Source organism: Loxodonta africana, chromosome 26 (genome assembly GCF_030014295.1).
Source record: "Loxodonta africana isolate mLoxAfr1 chromosome 26, mLoxAfr1.hap2, whole genome shotgun sequence".
In the NCBI taxonomy this organism is placed as follows: domain Eukaryota; kingdom Metazoa; phylum Chordata; class Mammalia; order Proboscidea; family Elephantidae; genus Loxodonta; species Loxodonta africana.
Window position 1 is genome coordinate 11,662,141 of NC_087367.1, and position 16,717 is coordinate 11,678,857.

General features: G+C 37.2%; 1 protein-coding gene across 23 annotated transcripts in view; it reads left to right on the forward strand.

Annotated features, from left to right (window-relative positions):
* NRXN1 (neurexin 1) overlaps positions 1-16,717 on the forward strand; it is a 1,235,746-nt gene that overhangs the window by 892,386 nt on the left and 326,643 nt on the right. For all 23 annotated transcript variants that reach the window (XM_023557243.2, XM_003417609.4, XM_064277107.1 and 20 more), the window contains one exon: positions 8,980-9,161. In XM_023557243.2, coding sequence (XP_023413011.2) covers positions 8,980-9,161 — 182 coding nt within the window. The remainder of the gene's footprint in view (positions 1-8,979; positions 9,162-16,717) is intronic.

A 16,717-nucleotide genomic window follows, 5' to 3' on the forward strand; every position in this document is an offset into this window, starting at 1 on the left:
GAGTTGAAAATGCATGTGCACACAAAAACTCTCACACAAATGTGTATTCCATCTCTATTCATAATCGCCAACAATTGGAAACAACCAAAATGCCCTTCAATAGATTAATGGATGAACTAATTGTGGTAATCCATCAAATGGATATTATTCAGCAATAAAAAGAAATGAGCTCTCAAGCCACGAAAAGATATGGGAGAAACTTTAAATGCATGTTGCTAAGCAAAAGAAGTCAGTCTGAAAAAGCTACATACTGTATGATTCCAGCTATGTGACATTCTGGAAAAGCCAAATTATAACGACAGTAAAGATCTGTGGTGAACAGGACCTGTGGGAAGGGAGTCAGAGGTGAGCGAAGATGAGGAATTTTTAGGGCAGTGAAACTATTCTGTATGCTACCATAGTGGTGGACACATAACATTATACGGATAGCCAAACCCATAGAACTGTAAAACACAAAGAGTGGACCTTGATGTCAACTATGGACTTTTAGCTCATGATCATGTGTCCATATTGGCTCATCAGTGGTAGCAAATATATCACACCAGTGCAAAGGGATCTCTCTGTACTTCCTGCTCAAGTTTTCTGTAAATCTAGAACTGCTCTAAAAATAAAGTCTATTAATGGAAAAAAAAAAAAAATCTATAGATCTTAAAAGTAGAGAATTCACCTGGGTTGGAATGAGAGTAGGAAGCAAGACTGAAGGGAAAACCAGCTGCCACAGAGTAGCATCAACTAGCAAAGGGAGCAGTCACTTCGGGAGAGGAACGTGCAGTCCATTTGTGAAAGCCCAGATGATAGAGTTAGAGCTTAATTGGAAGTGACTCCTGAGTCAAAAACTAATACACCATCCAGGTCCCCGCCAAAATAACTAGTAAATACTTTCAACCCACACCTAGTCAGGTGGAGAGTGACTTAAATATAGCAGCTAGGCAGGGAGAGGGTAAATGAAAGAAACCAAGTGTAGAATAAAACAAAAGCAAAGCTTCTGGTTTTAGCCTAAAATTATTATGAATTTTATTGTTTACTCTATACTGCCCTCTATTTCTTATAAAAAAAAAAAAAAATTTTTTTTTTTTTTTTTTTAAAGAGTTCAGAATAGCCACATTCTCTTATGTGTTCAGGATTTAATTCCTCTGTCAGGGCAGGAGGTGTGAGTGCCAAAAAATCAGAGGACCTTTCTGCTGCAGAATGAAGGTAATTATGTTAGTGGTAATAAAGATTTGTCTTCTTCATCGCCTGCTGGCAGATTAGAAGCCTCAAATTGAGCCCAAAGGCTAGGGTGGTTGCTGGGGAAGGATGCTTACCATGAAGCTTTCCCAAGGCCTCCCGCCTTTGTAAGATTCAGGCCAGACTCGGAGAATGTCAGACTGTGAATGAATCACTTATCAATACAGAAATCTTTGCATCTCCCCTCACCAAACCAGGGAAGCATCATTAGAAAAAATCCAGAGAAGTTTGAAGTAGGACGTTGATTTGTGAATTACAGCTTATTTTTCTAACAAGGCACAGTCGTTGAATCTTAGCTCTTTCTTGTATAGTGGAAGCAGCACTAGGAATAGAGTTGGGTCCAGCCACTAGCCACCTGTGATGTTGAGAAGCCATTTGATTTTGTTGGGCTTCAGTTTGTCATTTGTAAGCGGAAAGTTTCACTCAATTATCTACAAGAACACTTCAGGCGTAAGTCTAGGTTTATGTCCGATTTCTTCTTAAACATGTACATTTTTTTAGACCGTAATTCTAGTAAAAAAACTTCTTAACTCTAAAACCCTGACAAATGCCATTTTCACAATTAACTTTGGAGATAGGAGAATTGAGGAAAACACAAGGTTATGGCAACTTCTGATGATTAGCTAATGATTTTAAGAACTTCTTAGGGACTTATACAGCCTGTTCTATGCTATTAAAAATAAGCTTTATCTTAAAGCACCTGATAGTGTGATTTCTTCTCTCATCGTCCCCAGAGAACATTGCCTATAGCTCTAATGCAAATCGATTATTGAATTACTTGCCGGAGACTTTAATAAAGTTCACTTACTGCTTGAGGGAGCCTGGTGTCAGAAGGGAAAGCATAACCGTTTGATGTTCCTAAGGTTATTGGTTGTGGGATTGCTTTGCTTGGTTTTATTTTTAGCTCTAGATCGCCTTGCCATCTTTGTGGAGTTCTGCCTAATCTGATTGGCAGAAAGTATACCACCCACTTGCTTTTGTTCTCGACTAGATAACCTAGATTCAGAGGGCCTTTTAAAAGATTCTCGGGACTTTCAGTTTGATTCCGGAACAAGCGGGTTTCACGGGGCAACTTTAACTCAACTGTCTTCTAAATACGGAAATAATTCATAGGTTTAAAAAGAATGTATATTGCAAAAGGAATCCCTGGATGGTTGCAAACGGCTAACTTGCTAGCCTGCTAACCCAAAGGTTGAAGGTTTGAGTCCACTCCAGGGGTGCCTCAGAAGAAAGGCCTGGAGATCTACTTCTGAAAACTCAGCCATTGAAAACCCTATGGTGCACAGTTCTTCTATGACACACATGCGGTTGCATTGAGTCCGGATGGATTCAACTGCAATTGATTTGGTTATATTGCAAAGATATTGATAAATGTAAAACCAAAAAACAAACCCATTGCCGTTGAGTCAATTCTGACTCATAGCTACCCTATAGGACAGAATAGAACTGCCCCATAGGGTTTCCAAGGAGCACCCGGTGGATTTGAACTGCCAACTTTTTTGGTTAGCAGCCATAGCATCTAACCACTATGCCACCAGGGTTTCCAAACATAGATTTTCTAAAATAATATCTACTGGCTTGAAAATTATCTCAAAATATTAACAACTTATATGACCTTGATGTATGTGAGACCATAAGCTGTTTTGCCCTGGTGTTTCTCTTTAATGCACAGTTCCTATCTGCCTGAGAGAAGGGACTCTGTCTGTTAGGTTCCTAGCTCCTTGTCCGGGACACTGGCATTAGCTGTCACTTATCAGACAACCAAGAGATAGGGAAGCCTAAGGATGATTCTTACTTCAATCAATTTCCTAACAAGACAGAAAAAAGGGAATAACTTATCCGAATGACTACCATTGATGTCAGTTATTGACTATGTGGTGTAACAACTTTGTATAACATGTGGGGATACCATTCACATTTCAATCTCTATGAATGGTGTTTTTTGGTTTTATACTTAGGCAATGTCTTTGCAATATAACCAAATCAGTTGCTATCTCTTTTTTCCTTTCCTAGCTTTTTTTTTTTTGCACCCTAAAATGCGTAGGTAACATTGTGAGCTGTCTCTTAGTTCTCAGTATTGGTTACTGTGGTTCCTCCTTTTTAGATTTAGAGTTGACTACCTAGGTGGTGCAAATAGTTAACATGGTCAAACTAAGCAAAAGTTTGGTGGTTTGAGTCTACCCAGAAGTGCATCAGGAAATAGCTCTAGTGATGTACTTCCAAAAAATCAGCCATGGAAAACCCTGTGGAGCACAGTTCTACTCTGACACACGTGGAGGTTGCCATCAATGGCAGCTGATACGTGTGTGTGTGTGTGTGTGTGTGTGTGTAGGCACTCCTCTTTCTCTGATTCCAGTAATCTCTCCCAAGGTAATACCCATCTTTCCTGAGTTTTTAATGTCCTTTATATGAGATCTTAGGAACTGGGAAGCTTTATAATGTTCTATTGTATGAAATGATTCCTGTGATCTTGCAAAGTGTTTACAATGATTTAGAAAAACAGATAATGAACTAATAAGTTGTCGCTGCTTTAGTGCGAATGTGGTTGTTAAGATTTTTTTTAGTTTCCTCAGTTTAAACATTTTACCCTGGCCTGAAACTTTTTTGCATACAAGGTGATCTTCTATTGCTTTTTGCTTTTTATGGACTTTAAAGAATAGCTCCACATGGGTGGAAATTGTTTAGAAAATTTAACTTTACCAACAGCCTCTTGACAAGGTCGTAGGAGGGAAAAATATCCCCCTTATTTACAATTGTTTTATTTTCATTTTCGTCAGACTGCCTGGCCAATTTTCACTGGGAAAAAAGTGTTATATCCTTGTTATATTTAATAGGAGCATAATGACCTGAATGTTTCACGTGGGCTACGCAATGACATTAGAAGAATTATAGGCTTTCAAAAAAGAACCTTTTATTCATATACTTATGTTAGGACTTAGAAGCTAATCTATTTGGAAATTAATTATGTTATTGTTCACGTACCAAGGATCCAGAACAACCAGTAATTGAGCGGACCCGTATGTGCTGACTGGTTTCCATTTTCAGAAAGTTTCAGTCCATTTCAGGGACCGTATTAGTCTTTGCAGAAATGAAGTGAGGCTGACTGGGCACAGGTGGGAAGGAGATGGTTGGCAAGATAGAGGAGGAGGTGAGAAAGCCCTTTCTGTAAATAGTGTGTTTAAGTTAAAAACAAACAAACAAAAAACTATCATCACATCACAGGCAATTCAAACATTAGAAATGAGATCCCACGTCTAATTTTTGCAAACTTTTGTCGTAGTGTAAAGAATATTGGCTTTGCTAAATTTACACCTGATGGAGCCCGCTTTGTTAATGAATTCAGAGTGAGTAATACAGACAAGTGTGGAGATGGCTGAAAACCGCTTTAGGCTTGAGTCATCTATACATTCAGTAACGTGATGGATGTCAAGGTTAATTGGCAACAATTCCATTAGTAGTCATGGTGCCGATGTCTTAATGCTTGCCATATCAAAATGTGCATAAATAATAAAGGCAACGCATTCCTTCACGTTCCTCTCCATACTGATGCTGCGATTGAGACGTACTGATGCCGCACATTGAATTCACTTATACAATAAAATAAAACCTGTTTTGGTAAATGGGAAATTTTAAAAAATGCAGCTCAGTTGCAGCTCATTTTGTGTAGAATTTCTCCTTTATTCAGTAGTCATGATAAAAATTTTTCATCTTGTTGTCTTGATCAGTTGTACCATGTTAGATGCTTTATGGTGATGAACTCATATTCTTCTTCGCATGAAAGCTTCCACTTGATGTAATGTAATATCCCTTCCATTGTCAGCTATCAGTGGATGTAAATAATAACAGAGTTGGCTTTTGCGGAAAAAAAAAAAAGTGGTAATCCAAGGACTACAATACTGAAAAGACAATTGATTTGAAGACAACCGTGAAATGCATCTAACTTTCCTAAAGGTTCTTATATTATAATAGGACAATGTTCCAAAGCTACTGTTTTTACAACAGACACACACACACACAATTTTGGAACCCGTCTTACTTTTCGAAAGGACCAAAAACGTTGCAATGTTACTCAGTTTATTTTATATTTTTACAAAACACATACTACACTCACCACCTATTCTCTTCAAAATTTATTGAATATTTGCCACGTGCCAGGAACTGCTTACTGTACAATATCTTACTTAATCCCAACAGAAGCTCTATGAGGTAGATAGCATTGCTCTCCTCATTTTTTTCAGATAAAAATCTTAAGACTTAGAGAAAATTAACTGTCTTGGTCAAGGTCACATACCCAGTAGGTGATACGGTTGGAATTTGAATCCAGGTCTGTTTCAGTCCAGAACTTACATTCTTAAATTGGAATCTATTCTGCTGCAGTAAGTACATCATATCCTTGGCTCAGAAAAATGGGTATGAAAGGAAATGGGTTTTTAAATTTTAATCACCTGACCCACTCTATTTGATTATGGGAATATCCTCATATTTTTAAGGCTACGCATTTTTCAAAATGATTTCATTTGCCAATTTTCTAGCTTGATGGAAGATGAACTTTAAGAACGTGGGAGATTTTGTAGAGTTTGACCAAACCAATTTTTGTAAAAGAGAGCCATGATGCACATAGAGGTAGGGAGAAGAGAGCTGTGTGGGGGATGGCTACCTAATTCTTTCACTTAGCATGAACTGTGCCAATGAGTACGTGCAACACCAAGCACTATTGTGCATGGAAAAGAGAAGGAAGAGACTCCTCTCCAGGCACATCTGGAAAAATTAAAGTAGAAAACATTGCGATGTTTGGCACACGGTGATGCAATCATTTTTGCTTGTTTCAGTGAAACCTAAAGAACTGGGAAGTCTGTAAGCAGGACAGACTGGACAATGGCATGATAGTTGCCAAGCCTTAACACTTTTTGGTGAAGGTTGGAATATGAGATGAAACCAAATCTTGAATAGTGATATTTGTATTGTGACATTTATCTTCCCAAAAATACATGTAAACCTTTAAAGTATTATCCTCAATTTCTGCAGCTGAGCAACTGGAAATTTTTCTACTTCTATAAGTTTGGGAAGCATAACCTAAACCAAATGTTAGTCTACGTATATTAAATGTTCTGTCATTTCACATTCACATGTTATTTTTATTTTATAAAATGTATGTGAGGTAAAAGGAGAATATGTGATCATGAGGTGGGAATGTCACTTTATGGATATGAGACATTAGAAGAGGATAACAGTTGGCTTTGATAAATTCAGACTGACATATCCAATTAACTTTTTCTTGACTGTCTTGTTATGATAACAGAAACATCTCTGTAATAATAATAATAATAAATGCTTGAGTAGCAGTCAGGATACTCGGTTTAGTACCACCTCTGCCACTTAGCTAAGTTTATAGCTAGAAAATAAGTCAATCCTTAAGACTTAGTTCCCATGAATATAACAGGGAAGGAATAATGCTTGCCCTACCTTCTATACAGAAGTGGAGAAGAAATGAAAGAATAATCGTGAAAGTAAATTTTAATGTTAAAATTATCAGTACGCAGTGTAAGCTATTGTTACTTTGCAACACTACTCTCCTTGGCTGTTTCTGGAAAACTTACCCATCTGCATTTTTAGATATATTTGATATTATTTGTAGCATCTTTACGTGTTCTTATTTCACATGAACAGTCATTAGAGAACATGAGTAATTAAAAGGAGGAAAAGAAAATTAATTATAAAGTACTAACACTCATTACATCCCTCCTCTTGAAACCTTCACTTTTATATGGCCTTGTCCTATTTTTATGGACATAGGCTTTACTTAAGCATTTAATACTTAATCACCTGAAAACATTACCCATCAGGAAAATATTTATCAACTAGTACTTTCTTATAAATGTCCTGATGAACGAGCTTCTGATGTCATGGAACATAAATGGTTATGAAACGTTCTGGCCTTTCTAATATATAAATCTGCATATTGTGGAATACTTTGTGTGTGTGTGTGTGAGAGAGAGAGAGTGTGTGTGTGTGTGAGTATGTGAGCACTGACTGGTGCCTGTGAAATAGAACTTAGCTTTTCTCATATGGGAGAGATAATTACTTGCATGCATTCGTATCCAGAAGAATCAATAGAGCTCAGCCTCTAGGTCTTTGCATTTTCAAAAGATTATGGTTTATCACATTGACTTTTCATACTGTGGTGTAGTGGTTAAGTGCTACAGTTGCTAACCCAAAAAGGTTGGGAGTTCAAGCCTACCAGCCACTCCTTGGAAACCCTATGGGGCAGTTCTACTCTGTACTGTAGGGTCTCTATGAGTCAGAATCGACTCGAGGGCAATGGGTTTGGTTGTTGACACGATTCTTGGAATAGGGCAACATAGCGAGGCCTTTTTACCATCAGACGCAACAATTACGTTGTAGAGGTCTTTGACATTTCTCAAGAGCCTCTGGCAATGTCTGAGAGTGGGAGCAAAAAATGGTTGGCCACAAAAGACAAAGAGACCACAAAGTTGATATTATCAGCTGTTTAACTAAATGTACACAAATGTGACAGTGAGTCAACTTCCTGTAACTGGTAAACTTGGTATTCACAGAGATTGAATGTGTTGATATCATGAGAACATACTGCTCTGCACACAACTTTTACACAGAAGCTTTACTCTTGGTAGAAGCTCTCTGTCCATAAACACAAGGTGTTTGGTGGTCCAAAGTTCAATGTTATCTCTCATTGCTTTCCTTACCACATTTGGCATATAGTATACACACAATCAGTATTTGTTGGCATCCCTTGTTATTAGATGGTGCGTTGGGTTTGGTTTTTGTTTTTCTCTCTCTTTTATAAAGTCTGTTCATAGTTTCTGTGAAAATTTTTTCTGGAGCCCTTTAGCATGGAGGAAGATCTCTTTTCCCTTATGTATACTTTTTCATGCCCCTTCCAAATACTCTGACTCAAAGAATACATTGTAGTGCAGTCAATGAGATAGATGCCATTGGTGCAATGAGGTAATGGTATATAAATGCTCAGTAAATTTGTTTGGAATAAAACTCTTTTTAAATTAAGATGGCTAATTTACTGATATCACCACCATAAAGTAAAATTTGAACACTCACTGAATAAGGCCATGATATTATTCTTAGTCCTGTAAGACTAGTGTTTGCTTGAGGAAAAAAAATGGGTCTTTTTATGATGCCAGAGAGTTTGACAGCTACTAGATGTCACTTGTTAAATAAGACTTGACTTCTATAGATGAGATCTATTATCTGTGTTTTCTTGACATGACTACTGGGGCTTATGGCTGCTCATCCATTAGTTATCATCTGTCACATGTGAATAGACCCTTTCCCCATAAAAGTTAATTGGTAGCCTATTTGTTGAGATTTGCTCCACTGTGCTGTGTGGCCTTGTCACATCTGCATGCAGTTCTTGTTTCAAAAACAAGTTGATATATGTTTCTGCTGCTTTGGGGAGCTTCCCAAGTCAATGTTTCCTACTGAAGTATTTCTTAAAAAGTGTCAGGAAGAAATAAAACTCCATTACATTCCACGCTTGTCCAACTCCATGGAAAGAGCAGTAGTAATATCCCGTTTTGTTCTGAAACACCTGCTGGTAGATTTAATGACTATTAAAAACAGAGCCGCCTCTGTATGTCCTTTAAACTAACTCCGTTCTCTTTCTTGAGCTTGTGTGATTGAAACCTATTATTTGGTTTGCCATAGTTTTGTGTGGACTTGATGTATTTAGACTAATTGGTTTTGGTTTTTGTTTTCCAGCTGGGACAACATATATCTTTAGCAAGGGTGGTGGACAAATCACGTATAAATGGCCTCCTAACGACCGACCGAGTACACGAGCAGACAGGCTGGCCATCGGGTTCAGCACTGTGCAGAAAGAAGCTGTATTGGTGCGAGTGGACAGTTCTTCAGGCCTGGGTGACTACCTAGAGCTGCATATAGTAAGTACTTTTTAAATGAGATTCAGCTTTTACTTTTTACTAGTAGCTTTTTGCAAATAACTTATAATCCTGTCCTTTGGAAGTTTCCTTCCTTCAGCAACCAGTTATTTGGTATAGAAAGCATGAATATAGTCTAGAGATAATAAAACCTTATCCCTATTACTATTGTTAAGTATGTTCTTTACAATAGAAACCACCTTTTTTTTTTTTAAATAGGAATTCCTCTGAATTCTGTGTTCAACAAGAGGGTCTTCTTTTTTGTTTGTTTTTTTTTTGGTGTGAGTTTCTGTGGTTTTATTGTCCTTAAGCAGACTTGCCAAATTAATAAAATAAGTTATTACCCAGTGGATACTATTCCATCTGGCTGGAAGCAGAGGCTGTAATACAGGTGACATCAAATGATCTGGAGGGAGTTCCTCTATTTCTTTTCTTACCAAGAAAGAAAAATAGTGTCTAAAATAACAAGCAGTGGAAAATTTGCAGATATTTGGTAACGAGAAGAAAAATGGCAAAAGATTGTTTCTGTGCCACCTTGTACTCATTGGAATACATAAAGTATCAAGAACAAGCATTGATGCCTGGTCATTTTTTGGCCTGGGACCATTCTTTTTTCTGTAGTTCTAAGCTTCCCGTAAGAATTTAGCCAGCATATTGTAGAGGGTCAACAATAGTTCATGCATAAAAAGATTTCTTTTTTTCTTTTAAAGTTGCCGTAACTGATTTTATAGCTTGGGAACTTTTCCCTCTATCTCTGTGTGCGAAGAAATCCTAATGAGTATAGTTGCAACTCTCAATCTGCTAATTTCATTTTAAAGAGATATGAATATTTTATTGATCTATACCAATAACAAATATGGGAATGTGTCACAGATTCAAGAAATCTAAATCATTACAGTTCTTGGTCTGAAGTCTCTGTCTTATGGAACGTTCCAGAAGTATAAGTCTCTTGATCGCTCTTTTTACTCTTGGGGTGTAGCTTACCTCCTCTCCTGTAGGTGATCGTTTCAATTTGTCTTGTTTTGTTTTTGTTTATCTCTATAAATTCTCCCTTTACTGACGCCCATGCCTCAAAGCACATAGGGCTAGTTCATCATGTTCTTACTTCGTAGAAACTGGCCTTTACGTGCTAGTCCTCACTTGATTAGGAAACACCAAACACAAAAAATACATTAACACAGGCTTTTACAGGGGTTTCGTTCTCATTTATTTTCTTAATCTGTTTTGCATCAGTCTTCTAGAATTTCCAATAAGCTGAGTAGGGGTTTTCACTGACCACAAAAACTGAATTCGTTGCTAATCTTGGCAGGGAGTGGAAAGGGAGCCTCAGCACAAGCATTATTGAAGGATCGTAAATTTTCAGTTCAAAATGCAGCTGTCAAATGGGAACCCTGGGAAAGTAATTTCAGCTGCCTTTCAGCAAATATCTTAAAAATCAAAATCGAAAGCACCTGGATTTTGTATGGCATCATAAATAAATGATCAGTTGAGATAAACTTAACTAACGCAGTAAGGAATCTTGCCTTTTAGAGTAATCTCAACTTTCTAAATATACTTGCTCAGTTCTGATTTAAGAACCTTGCCAACTTCAAAAAAAATAAATAAAAAAGAAAACAAGAGCTTTTTTTTTTTTTCCTTTGAGAGAAATTACTTATTGATCGATAACCAATTACACTTTTACCCTGAGAAAAAGTTTTGCCACGATCACTCTCAGATCTTAAGGGGCTATGTTATTGAATTACTCAAAACTGTTGTTTGTTTTATGGTCAAAGGGCTTTCGTCTACAAGAATGGGTATTTCTTTCCAGTTCTGACAAATGTGGGCCTAGGGTCCTTTCACAAGAATAACATTGACTTTCTAGGGGCCCATACCAATTCAGTATCTTCCACAATTCCTTCCTGGCCAGGGCTTCCTGATAGCTGTCCTGTAAGGGCCCCCTTCTTTCTGAATCTGCTTCCTTGGTCTGGCCTGGCCCGGCCATTCACTTTGGATTTAGTGCTTGTCTGTACGCACCCTTCGTCATAGGATTGATATCTTCAAACTCTTCCTTGCTCCTAGAGCCTGTCCTTGACTGAGAAATAGACATCTGTCCCATTGGGCTTCCCACCGCCATTATTGTTGTTCAGCCCTACCTGTATCAACTACTTAGGACCTAGTCTTAATCCAAATCTGGCCGATAAAACTATCTCCTCCTTTCTCCTACTGCCTATAAGAACTGTTTAGCCAGTGGTGACCCCAGCAAGTTGTTTACATGGAGACCAGTAAATTTTTTTCATGTACTCAACACATAATAAAAATTAACAGAAGGCCGGTGGTTTTCTTTTTAATACGGAAATTTGCCTCTAACTCATTCCTCTAATAGAAGAAAATAAGAATGTCAGTGAAGCAGATAGGTACCAACGTCACAGGGGCAGAAGTGTTCTTAAGACGAACACGTAGGTTGGGGGAACATTCAAAGGCTATTTTATGTAGGTAGTTTTGAGGCAGCCTTGGTTTTCCAAAATCAATTCTGCTTCTTTCAGGATTAGAAATTTAAAAGAAAAATAAGATTTATAAAATTGTGGATAATTATTGTTGTTTGGTTTAAATATAACCGGCTTAAAAAAAATTAATCTGATCTACAAAATAGATGGTTTGCTTTATCTATAAAAGTTACAAATTTTGGTTATGCATTAAATTAAAAGGAAAATTTCTGTAAACCTTCAACGTCAGCAAAGTATAAACTATGCGATAATCTTATTAAAAAATCACATTTTCATTTTTAATTGCTAGAGTGCACCAATAAGCTGGAAAATTGATCGTATGCATTAAAAGGTGCTTCAGTCTTGTTGCAACGTCTAATGCCGTCTCAATCACATAACTTAAAAAATCTGATTGGCATGTAATTTAAGTGCAGATTTGAATATTTGACTTGGTTTATACCCATTTTTTCAGAATAATCATGTTTAATTTTACTTGAAAGTTTATCTAAAATTTTAATTAACTGTGCTCTTAAAATACAACCACTTGGAATAAAATGGCTTTGATTCAGGTGGCCTACTTCTGATAGATGGAGTTTTTTGGTTGTATTAATGTTAATGATACCACTGTTAACCTCAAAGCCATACCATACCACTATTGAAATTCTAAGGTTTTAAGGGAATGAGGGAAATACACAGACAAGAAGTGAGGAGCAATTAATTAGTATGGTGCCTAGAATGCAGTTGCTCAATAAATGTTTTCTGAATGAATAAATAATGAACTACATATTGAATATATGGTGGCTTAGGTTAAGTTTGGAAACGCTGGTGACATAGTGGTTAAGAGCTAACGACTGCTAACAAAAGGGTCAGCAGTTTGAATCCACCAGGCGCTCCTTGGAAACTCTGTGGGGCAGTTCTACTCTGTCCTGTAGGGTCGCTATGAGTCGAAAACTACTCAAGGGCAACTGTTTATTTATTTATTTATTTATTTTTAGGTTAAGTGTAGACTCTTTAATTTTCAATCATTTAGGTTAAGTGAAAGATGTAGTTTGGTTTTGATACAGTCATCTAACTTTTTGCTTGCAATATACCACTTGATATACACAACTGTATTATTCAAAAGGTGCAGGGTATATTTTTTGAGTTTGTTTTCTGAAATCGTCAGTGAAGAATTGATTATGAAAGCTGGTTGTTATAAAGAAAGTCTCTGGTGAGAAATTTTGTTGGGCGATTGATTCTCTCTCCTTAGTAATTATTTATTCATTGTAACTCACTTTCATCTTGAATTGTTCTCTAGTCATTTATATCTTTATATTATTTTCAAATACACTTTCTGATGGCAGAGAACATGACTTATAGTAATTATGATAATTAATAATTAAAATACTATAATATAGAATTTTGAGTTTTCATTGTTTATTTTAGCACATGCTAGATCCAGAAATATTTATTGAGCACCTTATACAGTCCAGACCTATGCTAGGCTCTGTATAAAAAATAAATGAGCTTGCTACTTAGTAAGTACCTCAATAAATATTTCTTGGATGAATAAATGAACAAGCCATCTGGTAATCTGGCCACCAGATAACTTAGATTATTTATAGTAAACATACTTTGTCTCAGAGTGTTTTGCCAAGTCATTTTGGTATTTATCCATCTCTCTCTTTTTTTTTTTTTAAATTGTGGTAAATGTATGTGTAATGAAACATTTGCCATCTCAACATTCTTTGCATTTACGATTCAATGACATTTGTTACATTTAGTTTATTGTGTTGTTCAACATCACCATCATCTGTTCCCAGATTCTCTCATCACCCTCCCTTTTGCTGTTCTGAGTTTCTTAATCCCATAGTATTTGTAAGAACAATGGAAAAATGATAGGTTTTTAAGATAAAGAATATGAAAAAGTGACTTGTAAAAATTATAACACGTTACTGCTCTTAGCTACCATTGAGTTGGCTTTGACCCATGGCGACCTTATGTGTCATAGAACAAAATGTTGTCCTCACAACTGTTGGTGAGTTTGAGCCCATTGTTGCAGCTCCTGTATCAGTCTGTCTCATGGATGAGTGAATCTGAGGATTATTTCTCGGTGTTAAGTAAACTAATCTTTAGAAGCATTAAGCAAAATATTCAGCTCAACTTTTTTTGGCAACTTACACGATTGTTCTAGAAATTTTACAAATGTGGTTACCTTTAGAGGAACAATCTGTAATTTATCAGTCTAGTGACGTTAATTGGAGATTACTTAACCCCTCTCTGATTCGCAGAAGCCTCTGTGAATGGGGGCTCATTCTCCGCCATGAATATTAACGTGTGCATTGATTCTGACCAGAGGAAGTACCATGGAGGGTGGAGGACAGGAGGAGTGAAGAGTGTTCTTTGGAATCCTTTCATGTTGGGAGTATGAAAGGGCATTGCAAATTTGATTAGTGAATTGTACATATTTGCCTTAAGTGTTTCTTCTTTGTACTTTGCTAGGCTGGAAGCCTTATTTTTGAAACCGAGCTCTTAATTGATTTGTATTTAGAAATACACCTTTTGATCAGCGGTTTTAGTAAAGACTAGGAGCATAGTGTATTTATAGAAAACATTACATGTCCCAAAATAATTTATCAATATTGGTGACATGTCAGCACCTTCTCATCTCTCTCCCTCTCTCCTCTTTACAGTACTTATTTTACTGCTTTATTAAGGTTCAATTTGAAAACACCTTTTGAAAGTCAGCAATTATACGTGGGTGCATATCTGTATTAACAAGATAAAACCCAGTTATTCCCCCACAGGCTTTTCTTGAATGGAAATTATGTTCCACCTGAAATGCTGTTTCAAGTCAACAGATTCACATATTTACAACGGTTTCATGTTACCATATGATATTGAAATTCAGTCATGTAAATAATATACAGTAGATATTTCTTTTTATTTGTTTTCCTGCTACTTGCATGAATTAGAGAACAGAGGGCCTATTTACCTGGAATTTTAAAAGAAAGACTAAAGGAATGTCTTTTCACTCTGTATTGTAAGTATTGTTGTCCAAACTTCTGAAGGTGTGAAGGATGCAAGTTATCTTTGAAGAAAAGGTGGAAAGTGATGGTCGTATTTCTGTTGGCTTAGATGCTATCCAGATAACCAGTTTGTTTTGAGGGATCAAGTAAATCAAAGCAAACTCATCCTTCCATCCTTTCCCCTTGGAAATTAGTTCAATTTTTCATTTTCCAATTTACTGGTTGTTAACTTTGGTGCATCATTTAATCTCTCTGGATTTGCTTTCTAGATTTCTAGAATTGTTTCCTTCTCTGAAAGTCTATGGCTGTAAACTTTAATAAAAGATCCAAAACAGCTATCTCTACCTGCACCTTGTCAGTTCATGCCCTTATCACTTAGATACTTAGGCTGCTGCTTCGCCCTGTCAGGTATCCTCCCTGTTTCTATTCTGAATACTTTGCAATCCATTCTGTATGCTTATGCCAGGTTAATTTACTAAACTGTCTCTCTGATCATGTTATTCCTGTTAAAACACATTGATAAAACCCTGTGGCCAACATTTAACATTCTCAACATTCTGATCCCAGTTTTCCTTTTCCGATACATTTTCCACAATTCCCTTCTTGTCTTCCCACTCCAGTGAGATTTACTAACCTATTTTTTTTTTTAAATGAGCTCATTTTTGTTACCTTTTTCTAATTCCTGTCCAAAATGTTTCTTGCCTGTCTCTCTCACTATCTAGATATTCCTCAGTCATAAAATTTTCTGTTCAAATGTTGGGGTTTTTCAGGGTTGGCCCCAGGATCTCCTAGTCTTTTGAACTAGTAAGAAGAAGACTAGGGCTCAGGAACCTCTTTAGAAGAGTTGCTTAAACAGTAGTCAGGGCATAACCTAGCTAGAGAAAGTATGGTCTATAGATTCTTCTCTAATCTGTGAGTTACTACTCTCTTTTCTTGACCCATTGGTTTGCGATAGGCCCCAAGGTATTTTACAGAAGGGCTTCAAATCCATTCTTAGTTAGCCAGTGATAAGTTGCTTTATCAAGCCCTTTTTGCATACATAAACTGTCAAAACAGGAGACTTCTTGTTGAATCCTTTCTTACTACTGACTATATCTCCATTTCTTCTGGAGCCACCAGTCTTCAAAACCTACCCCCTAGAAACACCTTCTTTCACCATTACGACACATAATTACTAATCACCTGTGATGAAATTGATACTGTAGATGCAGAATTTATTTATCACTGTGTAGCAAATTACCCCACAATTTAGCAGCTTGAAACAGCAAACATTTATAATCTCACACCGGCTCAGGAATCCAGGAACAATTTAACTAGGTGATTCTGGTTCATGGCCATTCAAGGTCAAGGTGTCAGCCTGGGCTGCAGTCATCTCAGGACTCTCCCAGGGCTGGAGAATTGGCTAACAGCTCACTTACGTGGTTGTTGGCAAGCTTACTGGCTGTTGGCCTGAAGCTTCCATTTCTCATCATGTGGGCCTCTCCAGAGTGATGTTCATAACATGGTAGTGTAGTTTTGCCAGAACGAGTGATCTGAGAGAGAGAGGGAGAGAAAAAAAGAGAGAGAGACACCACATGAAACTTGAGATATTTTATAACATAAAGTGACATTCCGTTACATCTGCACAGATCAACCCTGGTACAATGTCGGGGAGAGGATTATACAAGGACAGGAATACCAGGAGGTGGGGATCACTAGGGGCCATCTTGGAGGCTGGAAGGAAAGCAAATACAGTTTTACTTCTGACCTCCATTTTAAGAGATTCATGATCACTGGCCAAATTATGGGCTGGTTGGGTTGACTGAAAACACACATCCAGCTTGGTAAACTGCCTTTAACCCTAGAAGTAAATGATCATGATTTAACTGTTCAATACTGTCTGGAACATACCAAAACCAAACCCATTGCTGTCAAGTGGATGCCAACTCACAGCGACCCTATAGGACACAGTAGAACTGCCCTGAGGGTTTCCAAGGCTGTAAATCTTTATGGAAGCTGACTGCCACATCTTTCTCCTGTGTAGTGGCTGGTGGGTTTGAACTGCCAATCTTTCAGTTAGCAGCCAAGTGTTTAAGCACTGTGCCATCAG